This window comes from Maylandia zebra, linkage group LG6 (genome assembly GCF_041146795.1).
Source record: "Maylandia zebra isolate NMK-2024a linkage group LG6, Mzebra_GT3a, whole genome shotgun sequence".
NCBI classification, from domain to species: Eukaryota; Metazoa; Chordata; class Actinopteri; order Cichliformes; family Cichlidae; genus Maylandia; species Maylandia zebra.
This window is the reverse complement of record NC_135172.1, coordinates 11,863,508-11,889,625: the sequence shown is the minus strand read 5'-3', so window position 1 is coordinate 11,889,625 and position 26,118 is coordinate 11,863,508. Positions and strand designations below refer to the sequence as shown.

Sequence of the window (26,118 nt, the reverse complement as noted above, 5' to 3'; positions counted from 1 at the left end):
CCACAGGGGTGCGTGGGCCAAGAGTGAGAGCCCGTAATGAGCTCCACCCAGGCAGAGAGGAGGAGGAGAGACAAAAAAAACCAAAACTAACAACAAAACCTGTAGCGAGCGTGGGCCAACCAGAGAGACACGGGGACCGTGACAGATGGTTTCTCTTTGTCTAGTCTGCTTTATAGGAATAGAAGCCCATCAGCTATTGTTATGACATACCATGACAAAACACGCTTTTCTTTCAGTTTGACACTTCATAAAACGTGTCATAAGTGGATTGTGAATTATGTTATATATTTTTATTAGTGTTTAAGAAGTGTCCTGATTTCGTATTTGAGGTAAGAGACAAACGACTGGAGGTCCATTGTGCGTCAAAACAATGATTTTATTAAAGCACACACGTGTGTGGGAAAGATGAGCTCTGCAAAACATCAGCCTCGATCTCCCCAGAACAGTAAACGAGCAGTCATATATATAACATAGTCGATGACAAGCATCATGCGTCAAAGCAGATAAGAAACATGCATCAGTTCCAGTAATTCCGACCTTGGACATATTCTAAAAAAGAACAGTTCCTTCCTCTGTTCCTCCGCCACCGCCAGATGCTTCCTGTTATTTCACTTACTGCACTTCACTTATTTGTGGAACTAAACTGTCACGTATGCAGGTAAAACAACTTTGCAGTTTCGAGCAAAACAAGTCTATATACTGTGTATGTGTGTTCAGGCAGACTATGTGTCTTGACCTCAGTGCATGACCTCACTCGACAAACAAAGACATCTTAGAAGTATACTTCCTGACTCCGTTCGAGTCATCTGTTACTAGGCAAACTCCAATGCAGCAGGCTGCTGAACACACACAGGCCTCTATTCTGTTTACAGGTTATATGTAGTGTATTGTATTGTAAGCATGTATGCAATTCTTTCATGGCTCCAGGTCACCTTAACTTCCTATTGATCGGCCAGACGTCGCGCTGACCGAAGCTTCAGACCATTAATTAACTTGACCGAGCTTCAACTCTTTAATTAGCACAAAATGCAATATGGATAACATGGTTACAGTTGCACCTGCAATGAAAGATTATTATGTAATTATGCTCACACCTGAAATACAAACTTTAATGTAACATCAACAGTTTCAATAAATGCTCTAATGAAATGATAATGATAAATGATACGTAATGCAACAGTAATGATAATGTTATGAATAGTAACAGTAAAATAATATTCTAATCTCTACACTCCTCCTCTTTGGCAGAAGAGGTTTGTTTTCTTTTGGTACAGTATGACTCTCAACTTGCTATACTAGTTACATACTTGTAATTCTTTCAGTTTAAGGGAAGAAAGAAAATAATATATACTAGGCTTTTATAAAGCATGTCTGCTATATTCAAATGATAGAAGATTCTTTTAAAAAGTACACACAGAGCAGTTAGTATGATATGATTTATTTTAACTTTATTTATTTAGGGCCAGCCCTCATTGTTGTTGTTGAGAATTCAAGTTAAATAGAATGTGTCCTTATAGTATGTCCAATAAATCTCTACTGAATTAATCCTAGAATAAAATCTAGAATCAAGCACACAAACAGATGATTCTCTGAGCGTTCAAGACAATCTTTCACACATTCTTCTTCATCTAGTTGCTCTGATGTGTGACTTTGTGAAAAAAAGACTTGCTGGACTGTTTGTGTGGCTCGTTGGTCTAGGGGTATGATTCTCACTTTGGGTGTGAGAGGTCCCGGGTTCAAATCCTGGACGAGCCCACGTGTTGTCTATAGAGCCTCTCAGCTGCCACATGCTGTTTAGGCTCCATTTGAAAGAATCTCTGCAGCTGCACACATGTTCCCATAGTCCCTCATACAGGGACAGCTAACAGATCTGATATGAAGGATGTTGTTGGCCTTGTTCTTATTGTTTACCATTTAAATTCTCCAAAAAGTTTTTCTAAGGTAATTATTTGTTATTCAAGATAACACAGAGTTTTATTTTAGATTAAATAAGAGAATTCAATTCAAACTTGTACACAGAACTACTACAATACACAGTTATGTATCATATATTATAAATGTGTAACTCTCTCACACGACTTTAACAATATGCATGTGGAAGAACGCACATCAGTTTTACTGATACACAAAAGGGCCAAAAATAAACATCAGTAAACATTAGTACTTCAGTACCACGAAGGAATCTCTTTCAGTGCATTATGCACACATGTAACTTATGTACCAAGTGAAATAAAATATTACAGATGAAAATTATGTGATGATTTTAACTGCAAAATTCAGATTTTAGGGTCAAAATGTGACTTAATTTGTGGTGTAAGGTTTCTGGTTATGAAGCTTGACGCTGTCATGCTCATCTGTATGACTATATGCTCATGCCACTGTGTTGATTGCAGGTGGGTGCATGCTCCATGTTGCAGGGTTTTTCTTCAGGTACTCTTTTTTTGTCCGCCATGATCTAAACACATGCACCTCATTGGAAGCTCTAAATAACCCACCTAAATTGGTTCTTAATTTAAAATTAAAAGTGATCATCTGAAAATTAGACGAAAGCTTATTTGTGACAATCTAAGAAACATGTAATTGAAGCTGCTCCTCTTTGCTGTGGGCAGGTTTGAGAGCAGCCACCTGGGCTTCGCTGGAGGGCAGCAGGAGCAGCCTCAGCACCTCACTCCTCCTCCGCCTGCAAGCACACCTCTGCTGTGACCTGGAAAATGCCTAAGGAAGCTTTTCCCTTTTCACTTTGGGTGTAAGCGGTCCTGGGTTCAAATCCCTGATGAGCCTGTTTGGTTTTTGGGGCTTTGCTGTTGAACTGTTCATGCAAGTCCTGGGAAACTGTAATTTGCTATTTTCAGATGTCATAAAAACTCCCTCAAAAGCCTTCAGCTGATCCAAAATGCTGGAGCGAGAGTACTGGCAGGGCCTAGAAAGAGAGAGCATAACGTTCAAGACTGAAGATTTTTTATTTGTCACATGCATAGTCATTAAATTACAAAACAAACAGTGAAAAGTCTCCTGAACTGCTCCTTTGACTGTACAAAAAAAGACATTATATACAATAAGTAAATAGATTTTAAAAGTCTGGAAATTTTAAATCAAAAATCTGAAAATGTACTTTGTGCAAATGGAGTGTTAAAGTGTCTTGTGCCATATTAGCACAGCAACGTATTGACAGAGCTGTGCAAGTAAACAAGTGACCAGAGTAATATAAACAGAGTAATTCAACTGAGTGACCAGAGAAGTGTAAACAGTAATGCGACCAGGGTAGTGTGAACAGATTGATATAAGGTCCTGTTTCAGTCACTTATTGATGCTATGAGGGGAGTAGGGGCGTGTTCTGGTTTAGGACTCGTACGGCCTGAGGAGAGAAGCTCCTCCTCGAGTGTCTGTTTTGGCCCCGATGGTGTGGAACCTTCTGCCTGATTGCAGAAGTCGAAACATTTTGTTACTGGGATGGGACCAGTCCTTTAATATCTGAGATGCTCTGGACCAACATCTCCTGGTGTAAATGTCCTGTAGGGAAGTTATATTTGTGGATCATACTGTATTTGCATTTGTAACGCAGCAGCGTTCTGACGCACGGATCACTCTGCTTCTCAATCCTGGACACAGTTATTCCCACACCAGGAAGTGATGTTCTGTGTGAGGATGCTCTCCACAGCGCCTGAATAGAAAGTTCTGAGGACCACTGGAAAAACCTGCTAACTTCCTGAGTTGTCGGAGACGGTACAGGCGCTTGCCTAGCCTTTTTGGACTGGACGTGAATGTGAGCAGACCATTTCAGGAATGAGGAGATGTGAACACCGAGAAAGACAATGAAGCAGAAACTGCTAAGAGTGGGATTCAAACCCACACCTCCAGGGGAGAGTGAGCACTAAACACAGCACCTTAGACCACTCAGCCATCCTGAAACAGATCGAGCTGAACTGATTTTCTGATAAATCCAGAATCCAGTTTAAAATCCTTCCCTTCACATAAAAAGTCTTGAATGAACCTTTGGTCTAACTGCTCTTCACACCTGACTGGTAACAAGATGGCGCTGCTGTGTGTGGTTGCTCGTCTGTCACTCTGAAGTTTGTTTCTGTTTCTATTATTTCTGACCTGTTTCATTCACCAAACAAAGTCTCTGCTGAGGTATAATCGCCAGACATGATGATCACCTTTTATTGAAAAGGTCGGCACCACCAGGCCTCTTATCACAGCTCCTGACTCTGACCCCTCTGTCTCTGTGTTACTGTCTTGGTTAAGGAATACACCTGTTTACTCGGGGATGTGCCAACTTGCACTACGGTGCTAGAGCATGATATTGATGTCCAGGGAGCTAAACCTATTAAGCAGCATCCTTATCGAGCCAGCCCCCATAAGCGCTTGCTCATGAAACAGGAGGCTGACTATCTGCTGCAACATGGCTTAGCGAAGCCCAGTCAAAGCCCCTGGAGCTCGCCTTGTATAGTGGAATCTAAGCCAGATGGCTCGCCCCGTTTTATTACAGACTTCCGGAAGGTGAACTCTGTGACTGTGGCTGACTCACATCCTCTCCCAAGAGTTGAGGATTGTGTGGACAGTATTGGACTGCTCAGTATGTCACTAAATTAGATCTTCTTAATGGTTACTGGCAGGTCCCTTTAACTGAACGTGCCTCTAACATCTCTGCCTTTGTTACACCTGATGATTTTCTACAATACGCAGTCATGGCTTTCAGCATGTGTAACGCTCCTGCCACCTTCCAGAGGCTGGTAAATAAAGTCCTCCGTGGCCTGTCCAACTGCAGTGCCTACGTAGATGATCTAGTAATTTATACTGAAACATGGCAAGATCATTTGGAAACGTTACAGCAGGTATTTCACCGTTTGGCTCAAGCTACTCTGACTCTCAACTTAGCTAAGTGTGAGTTTGCCAAAGCTATAGTGATGTACTTAGGCAGGGAGGTGGGACGTGGACAGGTCCGGCCCATAGATGCCAAAGTGGCAGTGATTAAAGAGTTTCCCACACCTACCACCAGGCGTGAGTTGCGTAGGTTTCTAGGGATGGTGGGCTACTACAGAAACCTTTGTAAAAATTTCTCCTCAGTAGTCAAGCCATTGACTGACCTACTCAGCCCAAAAGTTGAGTTTATATGGTCAAGTGAGTGTCAAGATGCTTTTGAGAGTGCGAAAGTCCTCCTCTGCCACACTCCTGTGTTAGCTGCACCTGATTTGACACGACCATTCAAACTGGAGGTTGATGCCAGTGCTGTCGGGGCTGGGGCAGTGCTGTTGCAAGAAGACTTGCAGGGTTTGAACCACCCCGTTTGTTACTTTTCCCGCAAGTTCAATAAAAATCAGTTAAACTACTCCACCATTGAAAAGGAGACCCTGACTTTGTTGTTGGCTCTTCAGCACTTTCACGTATACCTGGGGTCCAGCATGTTACCTCTTGTTGTGTACACCGACCACAACCCACTTGTGTTCCTTACTCGCATGTTTAATCATAACCAGCGCCTTATGCGCTGGGCTCTGTTGTTGCAGGAATACAACTTAAGTATTCACCATAAGAAGGGGTCTGAAAATGTTTTAGCTGATGGTCTGTCCCGCTTGTAAACATGTTTTGCTGTGTTTGTTCTTTGTTTTTGTTCACACTCTTTAATGTCTGCTTCTGCCCAACATAGGTGGTACTTTAAGGGGAGGGGTGGCCCCGCCTTCCTCTATGGAAATCAACATGTTCCAGGACTCACGGGGGATTGGCTGGCCCGGACCTATGCCCGCCCCACCTTCATGCAGGTCAGAGCGTGCCAGGCTGCTGAGGGAGCCTTGAGTACGACAGACCAATGACACAGCTGCCTGCAATCACCTGAGAAGATAAAAGGCTGAGGATTCTTCATTCGTGGAGGGACTTGTTGATTTGAACAGACTGTGGAGACGGTCCCTCCTGCCTTTGCACTGCTGCCATGTGAGCCTTTGTTTTGAGTTGCCTCCGGTGAGATGTTTAGATGAGTAGTGTTCTACTGGTGTTATTGGTGTTACTGGAGTTGTTATGTTTGTTTAAAATCACTCTATTGCCTAGTGAGTTGTTTCACTAACGGTTTTCAGTTGTGTTAATAAACCTTATGTTTTTCTTTTTATCTAACCCCCTAGTCTCTGGGCTCGTTTATGTTACGTCCGCTGTCGCCTAGCAGAGCCGGGTCGTAACACAGAGCATAAACTAACACGTCACTTGGAGATAACTGTAGATTTTTCCTTCATGGTTTCAAATGTAAGCTGGCTGATTTGGTTCATTTTTGTTTTTTTGTTTTAAACTGAGCAAACCTGGTCTTCTCCTGAGGACTGCTGCAGGTATCATGCGAGCATGTTAATTTATTAAAAAACCAACAGCAAAAACCCCCCAAAATAGAATGAAACTCATTTCAGGAGACAAATAGCACTGATAGAGACATTTTTTTTGTACAGATGATTGGCAAACGGAAAGTTTCTAAAGAGTCGTGCACACACAAGCAGACTACTACAACATGCTACTTAGTTAGGTGAGTTTGGGAATGACAACCAAGCGGAACAAAATTAGACCCAAACATTGTCATCGAAACGAAAACACAAAAAGCTGAGGGGAGGGAATAGAGAGGAGGAAAGCTGAGCTGGCAGCGGGGTTGCTGGAGGAAGGCTGCGCCGCCTCGCCAGCTTAGATCTGCAGGGAGATTTTTACGTTGTGAGAAGAAGGGAATGTTTTTGAAGGGTGCAGAAGCTGCACGTTTGACTGTGGTGTGAGAGGAGCGTGTGTGTCTGTGTGTGTGTACCTTATCGTTCCTGCTAGCAGAGGATTAAAAGCGTACAGCCAGTCGTTCATGTCGTTCTCGTTGTTGGCCAGCAGGAGGATGCCTCCATGTTTTGTGCACACTGCAAATGTGTTGGGCGTCTGAAAAGAAAACATCACATTATATTCATGTTCATTCAAATGATAAATCCCAGTCCATTTGCCATTTCATCAATCAATGTGTCCAAAACTGGCCAACGTGCACCAAAACAATTTGAATGAATTCTCATTAAAGACAAACGTGTTACATCCAGCCTTTCTCTATCCTGCCTCAAACCTTAAGCATGGCCTGCTGGTCTTCGCTGTATTCCACCTGTGCTGTGGAGAGGTTGAGGACGCCTCGCTCCACGGGGTCCTGGTCGCTGTTGTAGATGAAGTCGTAGGGCCGGCGAACAACCACAAAATGCTTCCCCCATGAGTTAGAGCGAGGCTCCACGAAGCTTAGAAAACCCTTCTTGGACACAACAGATCTGAAAAGAAGAGATTTTATTCATTTATTTATTTTTTAAGAGAGCGCTTGTTTTTCTGAGGAAGAAGCAGAGTTGGTTTGTTTCCAGCTGAAATCATCCAGGCTCAGGAATTTGAATCGATCCACATCATTTCTGCTTGAACTAGAGAACATGAGTGTCGACTTACATTTGGTCTGTGAGACACATGTCATAGTGACAGTATTTGGGTTAATATGGCATTACTCACCCTGGTCGCATTTCTTCAATATCAGGCACCAAGTTCAGGAACTCGTTCTTTTGCAGCCCGCGCAAGGTAGGAGGTCTCCAGAGTGGGAACCATCGGGAAGTTTTCACAGTCTGAGCAGGAGGGACTGGAGGCACGTGAGCTGTTCTCAGGGGTCCTTTAACACAAATCACACCAAGTTAGAATCAAATAGATAACCTGTCAATAACCGTTTGCAGATCGAGGTCAATGTTCCTAAAAATATGTTTACTTCTGGCCCATGGAGCCACAGCGGGAGTCCGAGAGAGGGGCAGGTAGAGGAAGGGGTGAGGGTGGCACTGCTGAAGCTCGTCACGGATGGATCACGTCCGATCGGTGAGATGAGAGAAAGCTGAAGTGAAACAACAGCAGGATGAGGTAGACGTCAATATAGGAACTCCCTGATGTGACACAGAAAGGCTATTTTTTTATTTCTTTGTATTATTTCTCACCTTGCAGTCACTGATGCTGTTCACCAGCTGCTTGTATTCAGTATTGAAGGTGTGTGTCAGAAGGCGCAGGCACTACAACACAACAGGAACAAGACCGATCAGCTCCGAGCAGAGAAGGAAGAAGGCAGCAACAAGAACGCCCACTAAGCCCACGTTTTTCTCACCTTGGTGGCCAGCTCCTTCTCACGCTTTCAAAGGTGGTGCTGGAGATCTGCGAGGAGACGGAGGTGGATGTGGACAGAGTGCTGGAGCTCACGCTGGGGGACAGAGACTCACTCAGGGACTTGGTGGTGGGAGCTGTTCCCACGGGAGCCGCCTCTCCCAGAAGGTGACGGGTCTTTTCCACCTGGACGAAAGATGGGGGCGAATGTGAGGTGGGGAGAAGAGGGGAGGTTAGTCATGTAAAGTCTGTACTCTAAGAAAAAACTTTTTAGAATAGCACTTTGGTCTTTGAGCTGAAAAGTCATTTTTCCCTCTACGATATTAAACAGATTTATTTCTTTATGAATCTTTTAAGGCCCCACCTCCTGCAGCTGCTCCATCTTCTCCAGCTCCCACTGGTGCTCTAGGATGAGGCTATCTCCTCTGGGCCTCCAGCCGGCCAGGTTCTCCTCTCCACGCACATAAGCCACTGATGTGTCCAGGACCTTCCTCCTCCTCCTCTGCATCCCTGCTCAGGACATGAGCCCTCATTAGGATGAAGCTCTCCACAGAATTATGATAAAACAGCTGCCGTTCTTTAAACATGTTTCATGGCCGCTCACCTGAGCTTCCAGTGTCAGACATCTTACACAAGCTCAGCTCGTAGATCCCAGTCACTCGGTTGCTATAATGAAGCAGAAGTTTTGAACAAGGAAACTTTGTAACAGGGCAGATATCTTTGATTGTGAAACAGAGATGGCCACAGTGCAGCAGCCCAGATTTACCAGTCAGGAGTTTTGGAGTATCCAGTCCCAAAGAGGTTCTTGAGAGAACGGGGTGGGTAAATCTTGGCGTCTCGGGAGTAAAAGACCGTGCAGATGTCTTTGGTGATAATGGCAGGCTGGATGCAATGGTCCAGCTGCAGAGAGGAGATAAAGGGTGTGTGTTAGACACGATGACATCAAGAGACTTAAAAACACGTACAAACAGGTACAACACGGCGGAGCAGCGGCTGACCTCCAGATACGCAGATAAGGTCATGTAGATCTTCTCTCCGTAGGGAGTGACGCGGTTGAGCAGGAGGGAACCTTTTAAGGGTGTTTTTATTTGTGCTCCCTGGCCTGGAAATAAACGGTTTCCGATCAGACCTGCTTCATCTTTGTGCCCTTGGTATCTGACTCGCTTGCTCCCCCATGCATTTTAAAAGAATCCTTCTCTTCAGCATGAAGTTCTGGCTCAGCTTTAATGTCTGCGTTACGTGTACACAAAGACAGAAACATTCAATGATAAAAACACACAGTGGAATAAAATTGTAAGACGTCATCAGTTGATGCAGTTTAAGGACACTTGTTGTTCTGTGCAGTCTCACCTGGAGCTCACGCTTCTAGTTCATGCCATCATGACCAAAGATTCTTCAATTAATAGTTTAAAGATGTCCATGAATGCACTGCTAACTGCTCTTCACCCTGATAAAAATCAACATGCATTTAGAATAAGAAACACTTTTACAAAACCAAAAGCTTCACTGTACTTAGTGATTTATATGTCTACAAAACAGGTTCAGTTTGTAACTGAGAGAGCGGCTCAGTGGTGCTGAATTATATTTCCAATAGAAACACAATTTCATATGTTGTAGTAACAACACACTGCCACAAGATGGCAGCCTAGGCCTACTTTACCATGCTGTTCCAGTACAAAAGAAAAAGTGACAGAGCCTTGAAAGAGTGACAGAGACACTTTTTATGAACTCATCTGTAATGTGTCACCTTTTCTGTAGGATGAAGAAGTGCTTCCCTTCTTTTAAAGTAAATACAGGCTTACAAAGATCCTCTAAACATGTTTCTGAAATAATCCTAAACACAATCATTAAATCAAAAATGCAAGAAACTATTTATTTAATCACTCTTCTTAACTTAATTCCTTAACTTAGTAAAAAAAAAAAAAAATAGACAAGAACTTTTCTGCTGTCTCACCTCTGTCAGTTTTCATGCTGTTGCAAGAACAGGTGGAGGTGCAGGTGGAACTCTGACTTCAGTGTGGTTTGTATGTGCAGGCAGGAGTGTGACATCTCAGGACAGCAGAGGGTTGTCGAGCACGGTGACTCCTGCTGCAACGCCCCCGTCTGACTGTCCTGAGCTCTTGGTCCTCAGCAGACGGCCCACACACTCATTCATCACCATGTCTTTACCCTGCCTGTAAGAAAGCAAAGACAAGGCTAACATTAGAAACAGCCACCAACCAATCCCTTTTACTCTACCACCCAAAAACCAGTGAGAAACACTAGCTAGTATTAACTTGGAATCAAAGTGCACTAATCCCCAGGCTCCCAGCATAACATACAGTCCAACACAAACTCCACAAACTGTCTTGCTTCAGCTGACTTTCCTTCACCTTCTCTCCAGACAATCTGTTGTGCTCTTTTCAGCACAAAGCCACACTCCTGCTCACTGATCCTCACCTCTTTTTAACCTAGTCTCAGCAACTTTGTCCCATAGCTTGCACATCCTTTCCACCTCCATCTTTCTTCCCAGCCAACTGATACATACCTTTTCTCCTTCCTTAAAAGCCAGCCTAAGAAATACCATTTTATAAACGCCCCATAAATGAAACTGCCATTTTCAAAAATCGTATCATCCAAATTCATGCAGCGTGGCTAAATTAAGAATGAATTACAAACCCGAGCTTCCTTGCTAACATGATTAACAGCTAAACACTATCATAGTGGAGTGTAAAATTACTGCTAAAATAGCTCATATGAACCCTGATACTGGACTTTGTATTTATCAAAACAAATGATCTGATATTACAAAGAAAACTAATGATTGCTTTTTACAGTATTAGCCCAGAGTGATGTAAGGCAGGGTGGTTAGTCAGCCATAACCTGCTGACAACTTGTATCTGGTAGCTTTTTCACATCCTGATCAATGTTGTTGTCAAGTGTGTCTCATATACACTATTATCTCAGTCACAGTACAGCATGCATGAATCACAGTAGATACACAGTAATGCAAAACAGCAGGCAGTCATGTATGTGTCGTCACTGTTTTGACTGAGGCTAGCTCATACATGGAATGCAAGAAAATGCTGCATGTGTGTGCAGATCCACACATGCACTGCTTAAACTTCCCTAGTTTAACAAATGGTGAGCAACAAACAGAAGTTTTCAACATTTTTAAAGACGCTTCTATCCCCCCGCCCGCTGTACCTCCTCCTTCTCGCTGAGACTTCAAGACAAACCGTTCTGCTGCTGACAAGGCCACTGATACTGTTTTGTCCCTCTCTGGACCCTGTAGACCAGCGCAACCACAGAGAAATAAATCAGAGGAATAAAATGCAAATGATATTGCTTACACTGAACAGCAACACCCAGGTGAGGATTATCTAATGCCAAATTTTCCAAACAATGAACAAACCGTGCCCTTTGTCTCACCATGTCTAGAGTGTAGAGGTCAGCCAATGTCGCTCGGATCTGCTGCACAGCTTGAGGCTGGTCTGGGAAGAATCTGTCCAGGACTCCAGGTCTGGGGAGCACTTGCTGAACCTTCTTGGTACCAGCCAGGTGAGCGCTGATATCTGGACACTTCACAGCTCGAGAGCGCTCCATGAGGAGACGAGCATCCCAGCTCTGCAATGGAAAACAGACAATGAATTCTCTGCTTTTTATCATTAGATGTATTTCTGTATTAAAAAATTCCGTTTATTGGGCCACTTTGTGCTGGAAGAATTTTTCCAGCATAAAATAGCCTCTATCATTTCACTAACTAACTTATTTCACTGCTGCTAATGACGTTTCACAAACTGTCACAGGTTTTTTAGCTTCGTTCGTATAAACTTTCTTGTGGTTGAGATTCCCGAGAAAACAGCCAGCACACTGAGCAGCAGAGGGTGACAACAGTTGGTTTCAACAACTACAGCGCCTAATCAGGATATTTAAGAAAGTAAAAGTGAGATTTTCATATTTGTTGGTAACTATTAGTGTGCAGAATTATTATGCAACTAAATGAAAAATGAATATTTCCCCATTTCCTTTGTTTATTTTCAGCCAATGAAGTGAGAATGAGAAAACAAACAACTTTAAAACTTTAAATTTATAAATAAATGTTTTTGACATAAAAAAAAGTCATTGACCAAAACACTGAATTTATTTTCAAGTTGAAGATTGTTGGTTATTTGATTTCTCAATGATCAAATGTTTTCTGCAGCAGCACCCGGAACCTCCCAGACAATGTTCGGAGAGGGTTTTGGTCAGAAGAAGAAGTACTATAATTTTCCAGTTAATATGAAATCAATGGAAAATAACACGTTTGATTCTTCTCAAATCTTTGGTGGTCTGTTTTTAATACATTTCTTGACCCTGTGACTTTTTGCAACAAAACATTTGATGGTTCTCTGATAACGTTGCAATATATTAGCAATTTTCAGAGTGCTGCATGGAAAAATGCATGAAACTTATATTGTCAGAATAACATATGAATGTTATAGAAATTGTGTAAATCTGCACAGATGCTTGTTAATCAAATGTTGTGTTAAAGGTGTTCAGGGACAAACAAACAGCATCTGTGCCTTGAAAGGTTCATCAGTGAATCTGTCCTGCTCACATCAACATCCAACATCAAGCATGAACTGGTACAGTGTACACAGGGGGGGCTTCAAGATTGAGACATCTGCAGATGGAAAGTACAGCATGTCAGCAGATAGTAACTTGACTCTGACAGTCAACAATCTAGCAGAGAATGATGCAAACATTTACTGCTGCAGAGAACCTGCTGACAAATCAGACTGTGGCCAAAGGGGAATTTCTCTCAGTGTTGCAGGTACAGTGGTTTTATCAAATGCGTTAAGAACTCATCTATGAATAATCAATGTATTGATAATTTTTCTATTAACAATCTTCTCAGAGCTGCAGGTAAAGGTGATTCCTGCCACAGAGGGACAGACAGTAACACTGATGTGCAGCAGCAGCTGTCCTCTGACTGAAAAGCCTGCAGCCTACATCTGGTACAAGAACAGAGAGTTTCTCTATGAGGACTGGTCTCCCTGGTACCAAGAGCTGCTCAGCAGTGAGGAAGCAGCCACATACTCCTGTGCTGTCAAAGGCTACGAGCATCTCAGAGCCCCTCAAGTCTCTGTGGGTGAGTCATGATGTTCAGTGTGTTACAAAATAAACTACTCTAAATAAACTAAGTCAAATAATTCTGAGTAAACATACTCAATACTCTAATATTTTTTTCATCCAGATTCCATCACATCAACATGCTTCAATGTGACGTACACTAAAAGCGAAATGTGTCCTTATCAGCAGGGATCAGAACATGAGCCTTGTTCCATCACATTTCCCAGAGGTGAACACAAACACGTCTTCTTACTGATCTCTGAAATGCACTGTTTCTATATTCACTTTTTTAACCCCTCAGCTGTAAAAAGGCTGAAGGGTTAAAAGATGTTATTGGCAGTTGGCATGGACACAGAGATTTGTGAATGCGAGAATGAGTAGGATTTCCAAATTGCTACAAAAGGCACATGTACTAAAAATCTTTGATGATTTTGAATCTCCTTGACACTGACCTCGAGGTCAAGGTCAAAGTTCTAGTTTTCTGAAAATTTTGTGATTGCAATAATTCAGGAATGGATTCAAGTAGGATTTTCACATTAACAGCACAGGTACATCTACTAAGAAGCTGAGGGGTAGCACTGACAGCCATCAGGTCACACGTGAATTACATTACGCTTTGGGTGAAAAAAGTAGAATGCCAAGATTATTATTGAAGTGTGTGGATGCAGTCAATGAAAATGTGTTAAACTGAAAACGTCCCTGATGAGGAAAAGACAGAATGAGTACACAGACTCCTCTCTTATAATGAAAAGAGAAGTGAGTTCAAGTACCGTTCTTTGAACTCACCTCTACAAATCTGCTCCCATACACAAAACCATGTAACTGACATACATACACGTATAAAATATGCATAATAACATAGTGACTGACGAAACTGTATTTATCATCTCTTCAGTGGTACATGTTGTAAAGACACCTGGGAACACACTGACCTGTAGCACCTCATGTCCTCTGATCGACCCTCAAACTGTCTATGTGTGGTATGAAAATGGAAAACTTTATAGGGAAAATATAAGAAGCATTTCAACTCCAAGTTCTTTGAAAAACAACTTTTACTGTGCAATTAAAGGTCATGAGCATCTTCAATCTGATGACGTCTGTGAGTATCAAAGAAAACTGTTAATTCTGTTAATTAATAACAAGCTGTTATCTCAACATGCAGACACCACAGTCAACTTTAAATCGTCCATCTATATTTCAGGTGTTCAGGATAAAAACTGCTGGACAGTGAATTATGTCAGCAGGAGAATCTGTGCTCTGGAAGGATCTTCAGTGAACATTATCAGTAAATACTCACATCCTGATAACATGAAACCAGAGTTTAAATGTTGGAGTAAAAAATGGAAAACAGGTGATAAGGAACTTGAAAAACCGATTGAGCCTTCAGGTCGTGTGGAGTATCAGGACAACATGAAGAACCAACACACCCTGACCATCAAAAACCTGAAGAAGAATGACTCAGGAGAATACACCTTCATCCTGAAAGGAAATGATAAAGAACTGAAACTGCCTGGAGTCTTTTTGATTGTCACAGGTAAAGTCTCCTAACAAGATGACCTAAGATGTTTCATTCATGTAAGAGCCTCAATGTTTTACACTAAAAAGCCTAAAAAGCCTCATGTAAACCTGAGCAAACAATACTGAATGTAAAAGTGTTATCAGCAAAATTTCACTGATCATCACATTTTAGCTGGTCTAAGAAGTGCTTCTTGTAAAACTGTTGACGGTCCTTTGCGTTCCACATTGACCTGTATCACATTACCCATCAAAATGCTATCCTATATTAAAAAAAAGGTCATCGGGAAATTTTTTTATGAGATTTATAGTTTTTAATTATTTAGTAATGTTCCTCTTTCAGAGCTGAGAGTGAAGATGAGTCCTTCTGCAGTGGTGACAGAGGGTCAGAGAGTCACACTGACCTGCAGCACCAGCTGTCCTCTGACTGACAACACAAACTACATTTGGTACTTCAACAGTCGACATCTGAACATGACAGAGACCCACAACAAACATCTGATCCTAGACCCAGTCAGCAGGGAGAATATAAGAAATTATTCCTGTGGTGTTAAAACTAACAAGGATAACACCACAGCTCAATGGCTACCAGCAGCTGCAGGAGGTTTTGCAGCTCTCCTGTTAATAATAATAATACTTCTCACTGTGTTCTGCTGCCGGAGGTGAGCATCACTGTGTTCTCTTTAAGATCAGTCATGTTCAAACTCTGATTTGAAATCTGTTATTCAGTCATATCCTTTCATGTTTGACACTCAGAAAAAAGAGGGCTTCTAGTCATTCTCCAAAGAGTGAAATATCAGACAACAAACAGCAGGTACACAACACAGTGCATCCACAATCCTGTTTTTCTTTTACTTGATCATTTATCCTTTGTGTGGATAGATTTTTTTGTCTTGTTTATCTCACCAATGTCTTAACCTTCCATATGGTGTAAAATGTGTACCATATGGGAGGTTATGTTTTTGGTCTCCTCAGGTTAGCCATAATCCCATATATGAAAACGTCTCAGCTCACTACAGCAGAATGCCTGTCAATACACACCAACCAGCTCATCTCTATTCCAATGAAGGAGAACTTGACTCCAATCAAGGTGACCTCTACTGCAATGAAGGCAAAGTCTATCCCAATCAAGCTGAACTCTATTCCAATACAGCTGATCTATACTCTAACATCCAATACTGAGTCACTGCCTTTTAAACAGAAAAAAAACTCAAAAAAGCGCCACAGCTGTTGTGTACAGAGTGTAAAACAACCACACTCTAAAATGGCACGTAGAATACAGTAGAAATGAGTAGAAAAGTAGAAATGCTTGTGGGTTTCAATTTAAAGATGTTTGATCATGAAATGCATGTGTTGTGTACAAAGTATAAGACAATGTAAAAATATTATTGCTAACTTTGTAAAACATGCAAACTTGTGAGCTTTGTGTTGTTGCTTTCTGCGTGGTTTAGAGCTTTCAGACTGAACAGTTAAAACTTAAAGTCATCATTTCTTTTTTCCCTGAACCATACATGAACTGATAACGGCTTAACATAAATCAATAACCTTTATGAGTATTAATAAATATTTAAAAAATGAGCTGTAGTAGTTTAATTCTTTCAGCTATAGTGTGAAGATTTATCTGAATAATCATTTGTCTCTTATTTCTTCAGGTTTTTCTGTAAAGTTTTTGAATGTTTGATGCTTGAATGACCCATTTTCCCTTCTATTATTGTCTCTTAAAGAAACTATTTGTTATCAGAATGTTCAAAAACATCACACAGTTAGGTGACAGTGTTGATACAGCCCGTGACTTAGGATGTAATTATTATGTAAAAATACTTATTGGTAGGTGCGATGGAATAAATGAGTAATAATTCAAGATCTCTTAGGAGAGAAGAAAAGTGTCCTGAAATACTGAGTAATTCCGAAAAAAGTTTAGAGAACCCATGCAAACATGGAAAGAACATGCAAACTCCACAGAAAGGCTCTGACTTGATAACAGGTAGGCAGACAACAACAGAAAATGTTACCAATACCAGCAGGATAACTCAGCAAACAGTATTAGATCCTTCAGCATTACTGTATCATGAGATATGATAATATTGTCATCTAGTGGACGTGTCTCTAACTGCAAAACAGACAAACAGACGAAAAAAAAAACAAAAAAACAGTAGAGTAGCCCCCCAGAATTGTCTGAGACAGCAAAAAACAAGAGTGAATTTCAAACCACATTTTTTTTAAAGAGTAACTTTGCGAACAATTTTTTTCTTTTGTTTTTCACATCTACTTTTAGTTCTTAGCTAAGTTTTAGTTAACTATAATAACTGCATCAGAATCTGCTTCAGCTCCAAGTGTTGCCTTGGAGTTGAGGTTTCCATCATCTACCTGATAAATTGTGTCCAAGCACTGTGAAGGTTATATTTTTCGACTTTTCCAGTTCATACCATCAGGCCAACCTTCCTGGCTGATAAACTGATGCATGTGGATGCCTCTCTTGTGTCCTGGATTGTGGATTACCTGACAGGAAGGCCACAATATCTGCGTCTTCAACACTTTGTGTCTTCCACAGAGATCAGCAACACACTCGTATCAGAAAATAAACCGGACTGCGTTAAAAGCATCACTGCATTCTGCAGGAAGGGCCCGAGTCGTATCTATTTTCTGAAGCAGCTGAGATCTTTTAACATGTATCGGACAACGCTCAGGATTTTCTCTGAGTCTGTTGTGGTCAGTGCCATCCTCTTTGCTGTTGCATGCTGGGACAGCAGGATGAGGGTCACAGATGCCAACATATTATTGATAGAAAGGTAAAAAAGATGGATGAGATAATGAAGCTGTTTTCTAATGAAAGTTTCTGTTAAAGGTGTTATTATTTGGAACTTTATCCATGTTTATTACGAGCATTAATGCTATAACTGTCACGATACTGGGTTTTGTACCCAGTGTTTTCTGTTTGGGAAATATCACTACCATTTGTAGTTTTTAGTTTAAATATTACCTTTGCTTTGGTTAGGTTTTCATTCTGATTTTGTATTCATCGTTTTCTTTGTTATTCTCAAGTTTTTCTGGTCCTCCTGTGTTGTCTATGCCTCATCTACGTTTCTGTGTCCATGTTTAGTGAGTTTGTCTTTGTGTTTACTTTGGCCTGTCAAAATCAGGTGTTAGTCTCAGTCTAAGTGTTGGTTTCCTGTTTTATTTTGATAGTCTTTTGCCCTGTGTGTGTTGTGTTCAGTTTTTCTTTGCTCGTTTTCATTAATTGATTCTGTTCACTTGCACCTTGTTTTCCCAGCAGTGTCTCTTTCCCCCATAGCCTCATGTCTTTTCAAGTCTATTCAAATTTCCCTCTGTTCAAGTTTTCAGTTTAGGTTTTTGTTCCTGAGCTCTGGCAATAAAGCTGTTTGAGTTTAGTTAAGCCTGTCTGCCAAGTCCTGCATTTTGGGTTCTCTCGTTGCTTGGCACACACCCTCACTTGATAGTAACAGTAAAAATATGACAGTAAAACCAAAAGTATTACAATTCTTAGTGATCAGCAATCATTAAAATCAATTGTCCCTGAGTGTAAAATATAAAAAGATTGGTGAAAACTTGGCACATAACATAATTGAGTAATGACATTTACAGTCCTCACTTGTTGAAGGTTAAGCAGAGAACAATAGAAAATGTTACCAACGTGTGCAGAATGGCTCAGAAAAGATGATCAGATCCCTCAGCATCAAGACTGTTGCATTAAACATGGAGTTGCTGACACAATGAGCAGTAATTATGGTCCCTTCTGGTCTCAAATTACTAAACAACAGAACAAGAGAGAAGGTGCTAAAGGAATCTGAAATTGTGCTTGTTTTTCAGCATTCAAACAATAAATCACAGAATCTGAGGCAGGAAACAACAAGAGTGAATGTTGAACACAATTTTCCTATAAAATTTTACAGTGTTTATCTCTGTGGTTGAAGACCTGTTGTCACTTCTGAGTGTTGCTCAAATGTGGTAAAAGCTGTCACTTTTAGGCCACACCCAGCACCCATGTGTAACCAGTATCAAAAAAAAGTCTGCATCTCCACAGCAGTTCATGTTGCACAGTGAGCTTGAATCTGGGGTTTCTTGATCACCACAGTCGTTTGTATTCATCACAAACCATAAACCACCATAATTAGATATGGACAAAAGCTTCAACACACAGCTTTCTTCTGAACAGCTTAAAGCACCTGAGGTGACTATTTATTGCACATTTATTTAAAATACAAGTGCACACAGCAGAGTCGACAAAAGATTGAAAGGAAAAGGAAGGAAGTTTGGTATTAGCCTCAAAGCTGCACAAGATGTGAAACCACTGAATATGAAACAACAGTCAATCTTCCCCCCCCTAACCTTTCACTCTGAAAAGGAGAACAGCTTAGGTGACTGATGACTTACTTTTTTTTTTTTATTATTCAAGCTTTCACTGTCAGTGTTAAACGTTAAAGTCTGGACTACAACAATCATGCCGCTCAGGAATGCTTGTCGTCTCTTTGTGGGTGTCATCATTTACATCACAGGTATCAGTGATTATTTATTTGTCCCTATTTAAGAATGAAAGTAACCATAGCTAATCCTACTACATGATTTATAGATGACAACTTTGAGTTCAGATTAGTTCCTAATGTAAACTACAGAATATCTCTCTCTTTTTGACTGAAAGGTTTTTTTCTAAAGAAAGTTTCTGTTTAAGGTGTTAATGGAGGAGAAACCAGGATCTGTGCTCTCAAAGGTTCATCAGTGGATCTGCACTGCTCACATCAACATCTGACTTCAAGCAGAAAATGGTTCACTGTCCAATGGAAGGGAAATTATGTTCAGAGTGAGCTCTCTGTGGATGGACAACGTGTAACGTACAACATCTCTGATAAGAAAAACCCAACTTTAACCATCAATGATCTAAGAGAGAGTGATGCAAACGCTTACTGCTGTATGAAGACTACAGACAGTCCAGGACACTGTTGGCTCAACAGAATTACTCTTCAAGTTGTTGCAGGTACAGTGACTTTTACTCATGAATTACTTTCCAAATGACATCATTGTATAAGTTGTTCTCCATCATCCTCTCAGAGCTGCAGGTAAAGGTGATTCCTGCCACAGAGGGACAGACAGTAACACTGATGTGCAGCAGCAGCTGTCCTCTGACTGAAAAGCCTGCAGCCTACATCTGGTACAAGAACAGAGAGTTTCTCTATGAGGACTGGTCTCCCTGGTACCAAGAGCTGCTCAGCAGTGAGGAAGCAGTCACATACTCCTGTGCTGTCAAAGGCTACGAGGATCTCAGAGCCCCTCAAGTCTCTGTGGGTGAGTCATGATACTTATTCTGCTATATTATTTGACAATAAATAAATTCAATATGAACAGAAATCTCAATTCTAAATATAAAAATAATCTTCTTACAAATATTTAATTGCATTACTTTTTCTTCAGATTCCATCACAGCAACCTGCTTCAGTGTGACTTATGCTTATGGAGACATGTGTTCTTATAAACAGACACCAGTGGATGAGCCGTGCACCATCACATATCCCAGAGGTGAAGTGGTACAAAAATAACACCACCAAAACTCACATGTCAGATTTGTTGAGTCCAACATTTGTATGAATTATATAAACTTTATGAATATATCTATGCACAGTAACGGGAAGTGTATTTATCTTTTATCAACAGAGCTTCATGTTCAAAGGACTTCTTCCATTTCTGGGTTTGTTACACTGGCTTGTAGTACAAGATGTAACCTGACAGACCCTCAGACTATCTACCTCTGGTACCACAACAAACAAAGCTATTATGAGAATCAACATTATTCAGTTCAAAACTCTTCAAGAGGCACATTTTCTTGTGCAGTTAAAAGCCACAAACGTCTTCAATCTACAGAAGTTTGTATGTGTTAAAAAAAATTATTGATTCACTGACATCCTGAAATATAGACCAGTCAGTCATTTCATAATCCATCTATATTTCAGGTGTTCAGGATAAAAACTGCTGGAGAGTGAATTATGTCAGCAGGAGAATCTGTGCTCTGGAAGGATCTTCAGTCAACATCACAAGTGAATACTCACATCCTGATAACATGAAGCCAGAGTTTAAATGTTGGAGTAAAAAACTGAGAAGTGGTGATGAGGAAGTTAAAAGGCTGATTGAGGCTGCAGGTGGTGTGGAGTATCAGGACAACATGAAGAACCAACACATCCTGACCATCAACAACCTGAAGAAGAATGACTCAGGAGGATACACATTCAGATTCAACAAAGATCATGAAGGATGGACACAGTCTGATCTGCCTGGAGTATTTTTGATTGTCACAGGTAAATCTAAACTCTTCACTCAGCAGACTTTACTCATTAACAGGATTGTGAAAATATTCCATTACAGAGCAAGAATCAAAAGCAAACAGACATTTTCCTTTTATAGAAAAATTCACCCTTTCGGTGTATTTTTTTTTTTTTTTTGTACAGTCAGATCAAGTGAAAAAAACATTATTTTTGACTTTTAAAATATATAAAACTATTTTATAATCCTGATCAAATATTTTCTAATGAGCACTTTGCTATATATCAAATACACAAAAAAATTCATTTTCCTGTTCACAGAAATTAAGAAAATGATAGTTATTCAAGTTTCATGTTGGATTGAGCAAATATCACAAGGTGGAATATTAAGAAAACATCTATATAACCCACACGTAACCTAGAACAGTAACAATAATGGCATGAATAGCTGAAAAGAAATTAATAACCCCAGTTGTCAGACAAATACAATGAAATAAAGCAAACAATCCCTGTAAAATGTCACAGAAATGAAGAACTGAGCTTTTTTCACTTAAAACATGGCATTACTCACTAAACATGATTTAAAAATGACACTGACGGAGTCTGGAGTCTAATAATAATAATAATAATTATTATTGTATGTTCTTCTTCCAGAGCTGAGAGTGAAGATGAGTCCTTCTGCAGTGGTGACAGAGGGTCAGAGAGTCACACTGACCTGCAGTACCAGCTGTCCTCTGACTGACAACACAAACTACATTTGGTACTTGAACAGTCGACCTCTGACCCCGAGAGAGAACCAGAACAAACATCTGATCCTAGACCCAGTCAGCAGGGAGGATGCAGGAAGCTACTCCTGTGCTGTGAAAACCAACAAAGATATCAGCTCTGCTCCAAAGACTCTCACTGTCCAAAGTATCACAGGAACATGGACACCAGCAGCTGCAGGAGTTTCTGCAGCTCTGCTCCTTTTAATACCTCTCACTGTCTACTGGTGCAGGAGGTAAGCTACACTGTCTCATCTGTCATACCTGTCATGGTTAAACGGTAGCTCAGGAGTTAGAGCAGGTCATCTGTTGATCAAAAGGTTGGTGGTTTGATTTTTGGCTCCCTCAGTCTGCATGCCAAATATCCTTGGGCAAGATACTAACCACCACTTGCTCTCCGATGCATCCATCAGAGTATGAATGTGTATGCTAGTGAGAAAGCATAGAGTGAATGTGGCATGTTGTATAGAGCGCTTTGAGTACTCCAGGAGTGCAGAGAAACGCTATCTAAAAATCACTACATTTACCAAATGTTTTAACATTTTATTTATTTCTTTTTGTGCAATAGAAAAAAGAGGACTTCCAGTCAGTCTCCAAGACAAGAAACTTCAGATAATAAACAGGTTAAAAAAACCTCTCATTTTCTCTTCACAGGAATAATAATTTATTCTCCATCACAGAAAAACTTTAAAATCACTCATCATGCTTTTTTTTCTCACTTACATCCTAACCTCTTGTAGCCTTTTTATCACTGGAGCTCACCACCTACCTCGATCATGTTTCTACTCAACAGTTGTATTTTTTATGTGACTAAAACACATTCACATTATGACACAGTATCATCAGCTGCATCTGCACACATCTAAAGCTCTTTTGGGGAGGAGACCACTGAACTGTTATCCATAAAAAATCCTGACCATCCTCTGCACAAAATGCTAGCCATTAGGGCTGCAGCTATTGGTTATTTTAGTAATTCAGTATTTCATCAATTATTCCATTGATTAATTGAATAATAAGAAATACTTTTAGCTCGATTAATGACAATAATAAATCAAAAAATGTACTCCTTTTTGTTTCAATTTTAAAAATTGCTGTGTTTTACTGCATACAAAGAATGAAAGGAAAAAACTAAACTATTTAAATCTGATAGATGTCATACATCAAAACTTTTTGCAAAATGTACAACATTTGCAAAAAAAGTAATTTCTTTATTTGAATGAGGCAAAAACTGAATCCTTAGTGTTAAATAACCCAGTGCTCATATCATTTGTCTTCTTTCTGTAGATGCACCCTGGTCCCATTTATGAAAACATCTCAGCTCATTACAGCAGAATGCAGGTTAATACTCAACATCAACAAGATTTCTACTCCAAAGAAGCTGATCTTCATGCCAGCGAAGCTGAGCTCTATGCCAAGGAAGCAGAAGTCGACGAAATTGAAACTAATATCTACTGCAGCATCGAATCGTTGTGATTTAACTAAAAAAATCATTTAAAGGGAGCATTCACTGATTGGGATAATAATGAACTATCACAGAAGGGACACCACAACTGATAAGTAGAGAGTAAAAATCATACATCATAGTGGAAAATAAAATACAAGAGTAAGAAAAGTAGTAGTGTTTAGAAAAATAGAAATGCTGCAGCTGATGAAATGTGTTGTACATGTCCTGCAAAATACAACACAACTTCAAATTATATGCACATGCAAGCTGAACTACTGTACTGGATAGTTTAGAGCTTTGGCAAAATGTCTGTAAAACTGAACCGATGAAACATTAAAGTCATCGTGCTGGCATTTTTCTCTCTTCTTCTGGACCACAAAATAGCTCCATCACTTTACGTACCTCCACCGTTATACTGCCCGCCATGAAAAGTTTTTATTAAAAATATATCTGTCTCCTCCGCTTGCTCACAACTTCTATGGGGAGAGAAAAAAAAAATGCACAAATACATGACAGGTGTGCCATTCTTCCCAGTGTTGCTGCTCCAACACTGCCCTTCCTCTCCCTCTGACAGCCAGCCACAAACCGCACCCGGCTGCCATACCTTCATGCCGCCAACAGAGGAAGTCAGCCATAGCCATCTGTGCCCCCAGCATCTGTACTACCTAAAATGTTTTTTAAAATGTGGTTGAACCTTTACAACATCGCATGGTCTGAACAGACGATGAATGGGCACCCCAGCACGTAATAACGCGAAGAGCTGACCAAACACTCTTTTTCCACAGAGTTATAGTGACGTTCATGCTCTGACAATTTCCAGAGTGCTTGCTTCAGCCTCTCATATGTGACTTGCCATCAGTCTGTCCACTGAACCAGATCTAAGCCAATTTTCCAGTCAGGGGACTGGTTAGAGCCACAGAGTTCAGGATAAACCTCTGGTTGTACCCACCCAGCATTAGGGACTGCCTCTCCTATTTTTTCGCCCTTGGCCACAGGCAAGCCATGTTGGCATCTGCTTTGTCTATTTGTCGATCTGGGCTACCCCTTCAGAAGAGGCATCAAGTGCACAGTCCATTCCTCCATTGACCACTTGAATGGTGTTGCTGTCTCCTCAAACATCTCCATAAAGAAAAATACACCATTTGCTCCTTTTGTTTTGAATAGTGTGGATTTGGCAAATGGCATCACTCACCCAGCTGACCATTTCCCAGACAGCAACCTCTGCAACACCTAGATCTATGCACCTATGCCCGACTACCTGCAGTGGGTCCAAGTGCTGTCTGGTCACTGCTGCCTTCTCTGTGTGGATGGCAGCTTCCTCTACCAACGTTTCCTCCAGAGCACTCCCTGTGAAAAAAACCAACACGTTAGTAGATCAGATGCGAAAGGTGAAGCCCAAAGAGGTCCCAGTGGTGTAGTGTTATGAGCTGTTGCCCTCAGAACTGGAAGAGGCTTCAGTAGAACCACAGGTACATCTCCCCCCCCCCCTCCCCCCCCCTCTCAATCTCTCTCTCTCTCTTCAAGGACAAGTGAACATCAAAACCATTATCCAGGATGAAACAACAACGATCTATGAGTACATCAGGAGATGGCCACAGTCCACAGTTCACATGCTTAGTGAATCCCTAAGGCAGCGGAAACCTGAGAAAGAGCAAGAACAAGAACTATCACAGACGGAAAGGCTCCTGCAAAGCATATATCATCGGCAGATAGAAGAAGTGCTGACACTGAAAAATCCTACCAATGGCTGGATAATACCTGGCTGGAAAAACAGCAGAGAGGCACTAATCATAGGAGCAAAGGAACAAGTTTTAAGCACAAGATTGATAGAGGCTGGGGTCAACCACACCAGGCAAAACCTCAGGTGCACAGTTTGCACCTGAGGTCTTGCCTGCTTGTATCTTGCAGGGTATAAGGTATAACGTGTATGTAGTATTCAATTTGTCTCTTTACTTTCTAGTATAACTAAAGTATGTAAGTCATGTAACTATCTACTATTTCCCAACACACAGAGGACAAGAGAAAACAGACAAAACTGAACTCAACTGGTCTGCATTGTTGAGAAAAGTATACGGTCTTAGACACAATATTTTAACACAGATGTGACAATAATTAACCCTTACCTGTTAGGAAGACACGCAGATAAGCAAATTCATTATGTAACCATTAAAAAGCATATTAGCCTTCCAACTATGTGGTTTTTAACAAGCAGCAGTCAAGGCATACATAAACCTATTTGTGCACGACTGACAAGAACCTATCAAAAATATGGTGTGGCGGAGGTGTGGTCCCGGGCGCGGCTGCAGGGGAGGAGTGGTGCAGTGGGCTCAACGGGGCGGTGCTGGAGATGCCGGTGAGAACAGCTGATGGCGATTTGGACTGATAATGGTTTCCTTCCCTTTTTATAGTGAGACGGAGAGGAGCGGAGGGAGAGGGAAATCGGCTGGGACCGACAGCTGTCAGACTGTGTTCAGTCATAACCGGGGAAAATTGTAAATAAATGTGGAACCTGGTGATAAAGACCTGTGTGTGTGTGTACCTGTGTATAGTGCATTTCACATATGGATAATATTTTACCTGACCCAAACGAAAATTTTTCACAAATATCCAAATATTCTTTTGTAACAAAGGTAGGACTGTGAAATTACTGAACAATTTGTGATGTAGCTTGGCACTCCGAAGTTTAGGCGACAGATTCCTTCACAATTTATTGATCTGATGACTAAAGTGTTAAAACCTTCTGTTAGGACATTCATCAGGGACAGGTGAGTCTGATGGTCCATGTTTCCAATCCAAGGTGGAGAATGATACATTAAAGAGGCCAGCACTGGGACAATTCCAAGTATTTCTAAAGAGATGAAGCTCGTTAATTTGATGGTCTTCTTTTGTTCTTTTTTTAAATGACACTATAATATATAACAACAAAAAACAA

At 40.9% G+C, this 26,118-nt stretch overlaps 3 protein-coding genes, 1 long non-coding RNA gene and 1 other non-coding gene across 5 annotated transcripts; 2 read left to right on the top strand and 3 right to left on the bottom strand.

The window, feature by feature from the left end:
• Positions 1-276: 276 nt before the first annotated feature.
• On the bottom strand, positions 277-7,808 carry LOC143418918 (kinesin-like protein KIF1B). The gene is made up of 5 exons (XM_076884659.1): positions 7,724-7,808; positions 7,477-7,630; positions 7,058-7,250; positions 6,764-6,882; positions 277-2,920 (listed from the first exon to the last, which is right to left on the bottom strand). Exons 2-5 carry the CDS (start codon positions 7,485-7,487, stop codon positions 2,716-2,718), a joined length of 528 nt encoding a protein of 175 aa, XP_076740774.1. The 5' UTR covers positions 7,488-7,630; positions 7,724-7,808; the 3' UTR covers positions 277-2,715.
• Positions 1,684-1,755, top strand: trnap-ugg (transfer RNA proline (anticodon UGG)). The gene has a single exon. It is a non-coding gene; the product is annotated as a tRNA-Pro (tRNA).
• A 900-nt stretch (positions 7,809-8,708) lies between the features above and the next one.
• LOC143418917 (uncharacterized) lies at positions 8,709-9,308 on the bottom strand. The gene is made up of 3 exons (XR_013098867.1): positions 9,102-9,308; positions 8,870-9,003; positions 8,709-8,769 (listed from the first exon to the last, which is right to left on the bottom strand). It is a non-coding gene; the product is annotated as an uncharacterized LOC143418917 (long non-coding RNA).
• A 913-nt stretch (positions 9,309-10,221) lies between these two features.
• LOC143418916 (glutathione synthetase-like) lies at positions 10,222-11,857 on the bottom strand. Its single transcript, XM_076884658.1, has 3 exons — positions 11,515-11,857; positions 11,290-11,371; positions 10,222-10,277 (listed from the first exon to the last, which is right to left on the bottom strand). The coding sequence occupies exons 1-3, from the start codon at positions 11,749-11,751 to the stop codon at positions 10,258-10,260; spliced, it is 339 nt and encodes a 112-aa protein (XP_076740773.1). The 5' UTR covers positions 11,752-11,857; the 3' UTR covers positions 10,222-10,257.
• Positions 11,858-12,532: 675 nt separating this feature from the next.
• LOC106674898 (uncharacterized) lies at positions 12,533-16,079 on the top strand. The gene is made up of 8 exons (XM_076885458.1): positions 12,533-12,898; positions 12,983-13,216; positions 13,322-13,426; positions 14,093-14,296; positions 14,399-14,731; positions 15,056-15,374; positions 15,469-15,526; positions 15,688-16,079. Exons 1-8 carry the CDS (start codon positions 12,703-12,705, stop codon positions 15,892-15,894), a joined length of 1,656 nt encoding a protein of 551 aa, XP_076741573.1. The 5' UTR covers positions 12,533-12,702; the 3' UTR covers positions 15,895-16,079.
• Positions 16,080-26,118: the final 10,039 nt, after the last annotated feature.

Coding starts and splice junctions, on each gene's coding strand:
- LOC106674898 (XM_076885458.1), top strand. CDS start 12,703: ATGAACTGGTACAGTGTACACAGGGGGGGCTTCAAGATTGAGACATCT. Junction 12,899..12,982: donor AATTTCTCTCAGTGTTGCAG/GTACAGTGGTTT, acceptor CAATCTTCTCAG/AGCTGCAGGTAAAGGTGATT. Junction 13,427..14,092: donor TTCCATCACATTTCCCAGAG/GTGAACACAAAC, acceptor TCATCTCTTCAG/TGGTACATGTTGTAAAGACA.
- LOC143418918 (XM_076884659.1), bottom strand. Junction 6,883..7,057: donor ACCAGCAGGCCATGCTTAAG/GTTTGAGGCAGG, acceptor TTTTCTTTTCAG/ACGCCCAACACATTTGCAGT. Junction 2,921..6,763: donor CTGCTAGCAGGAACGATAAG/GTACACACACAC, acceptor CTCTCTTTCTAG/GCCCTGCCAGTACTCTCGCT.
- LOC143418916 (XM_076884658.1), bottom strand. CDS start 11,751: ATGATAAAAAGCAGAGAATTCATTGTCTGTTTTCCATTGCAGAGCTGG. Junction 11,372..11,514: donor ACCTCTACACTCTAGACATG/GTGAGACAAAGG, acceptor GCTGGTCTACAG/GGTCCAGAGAGGGACAAAAC. Junction 10,278..11,289: donor GTCTCAGCGAGAAGGAGGAG/GTACAGCGGGCG, acceptor GCTTTCTTACAG/GCAGGGTAAAGACATGGTGA.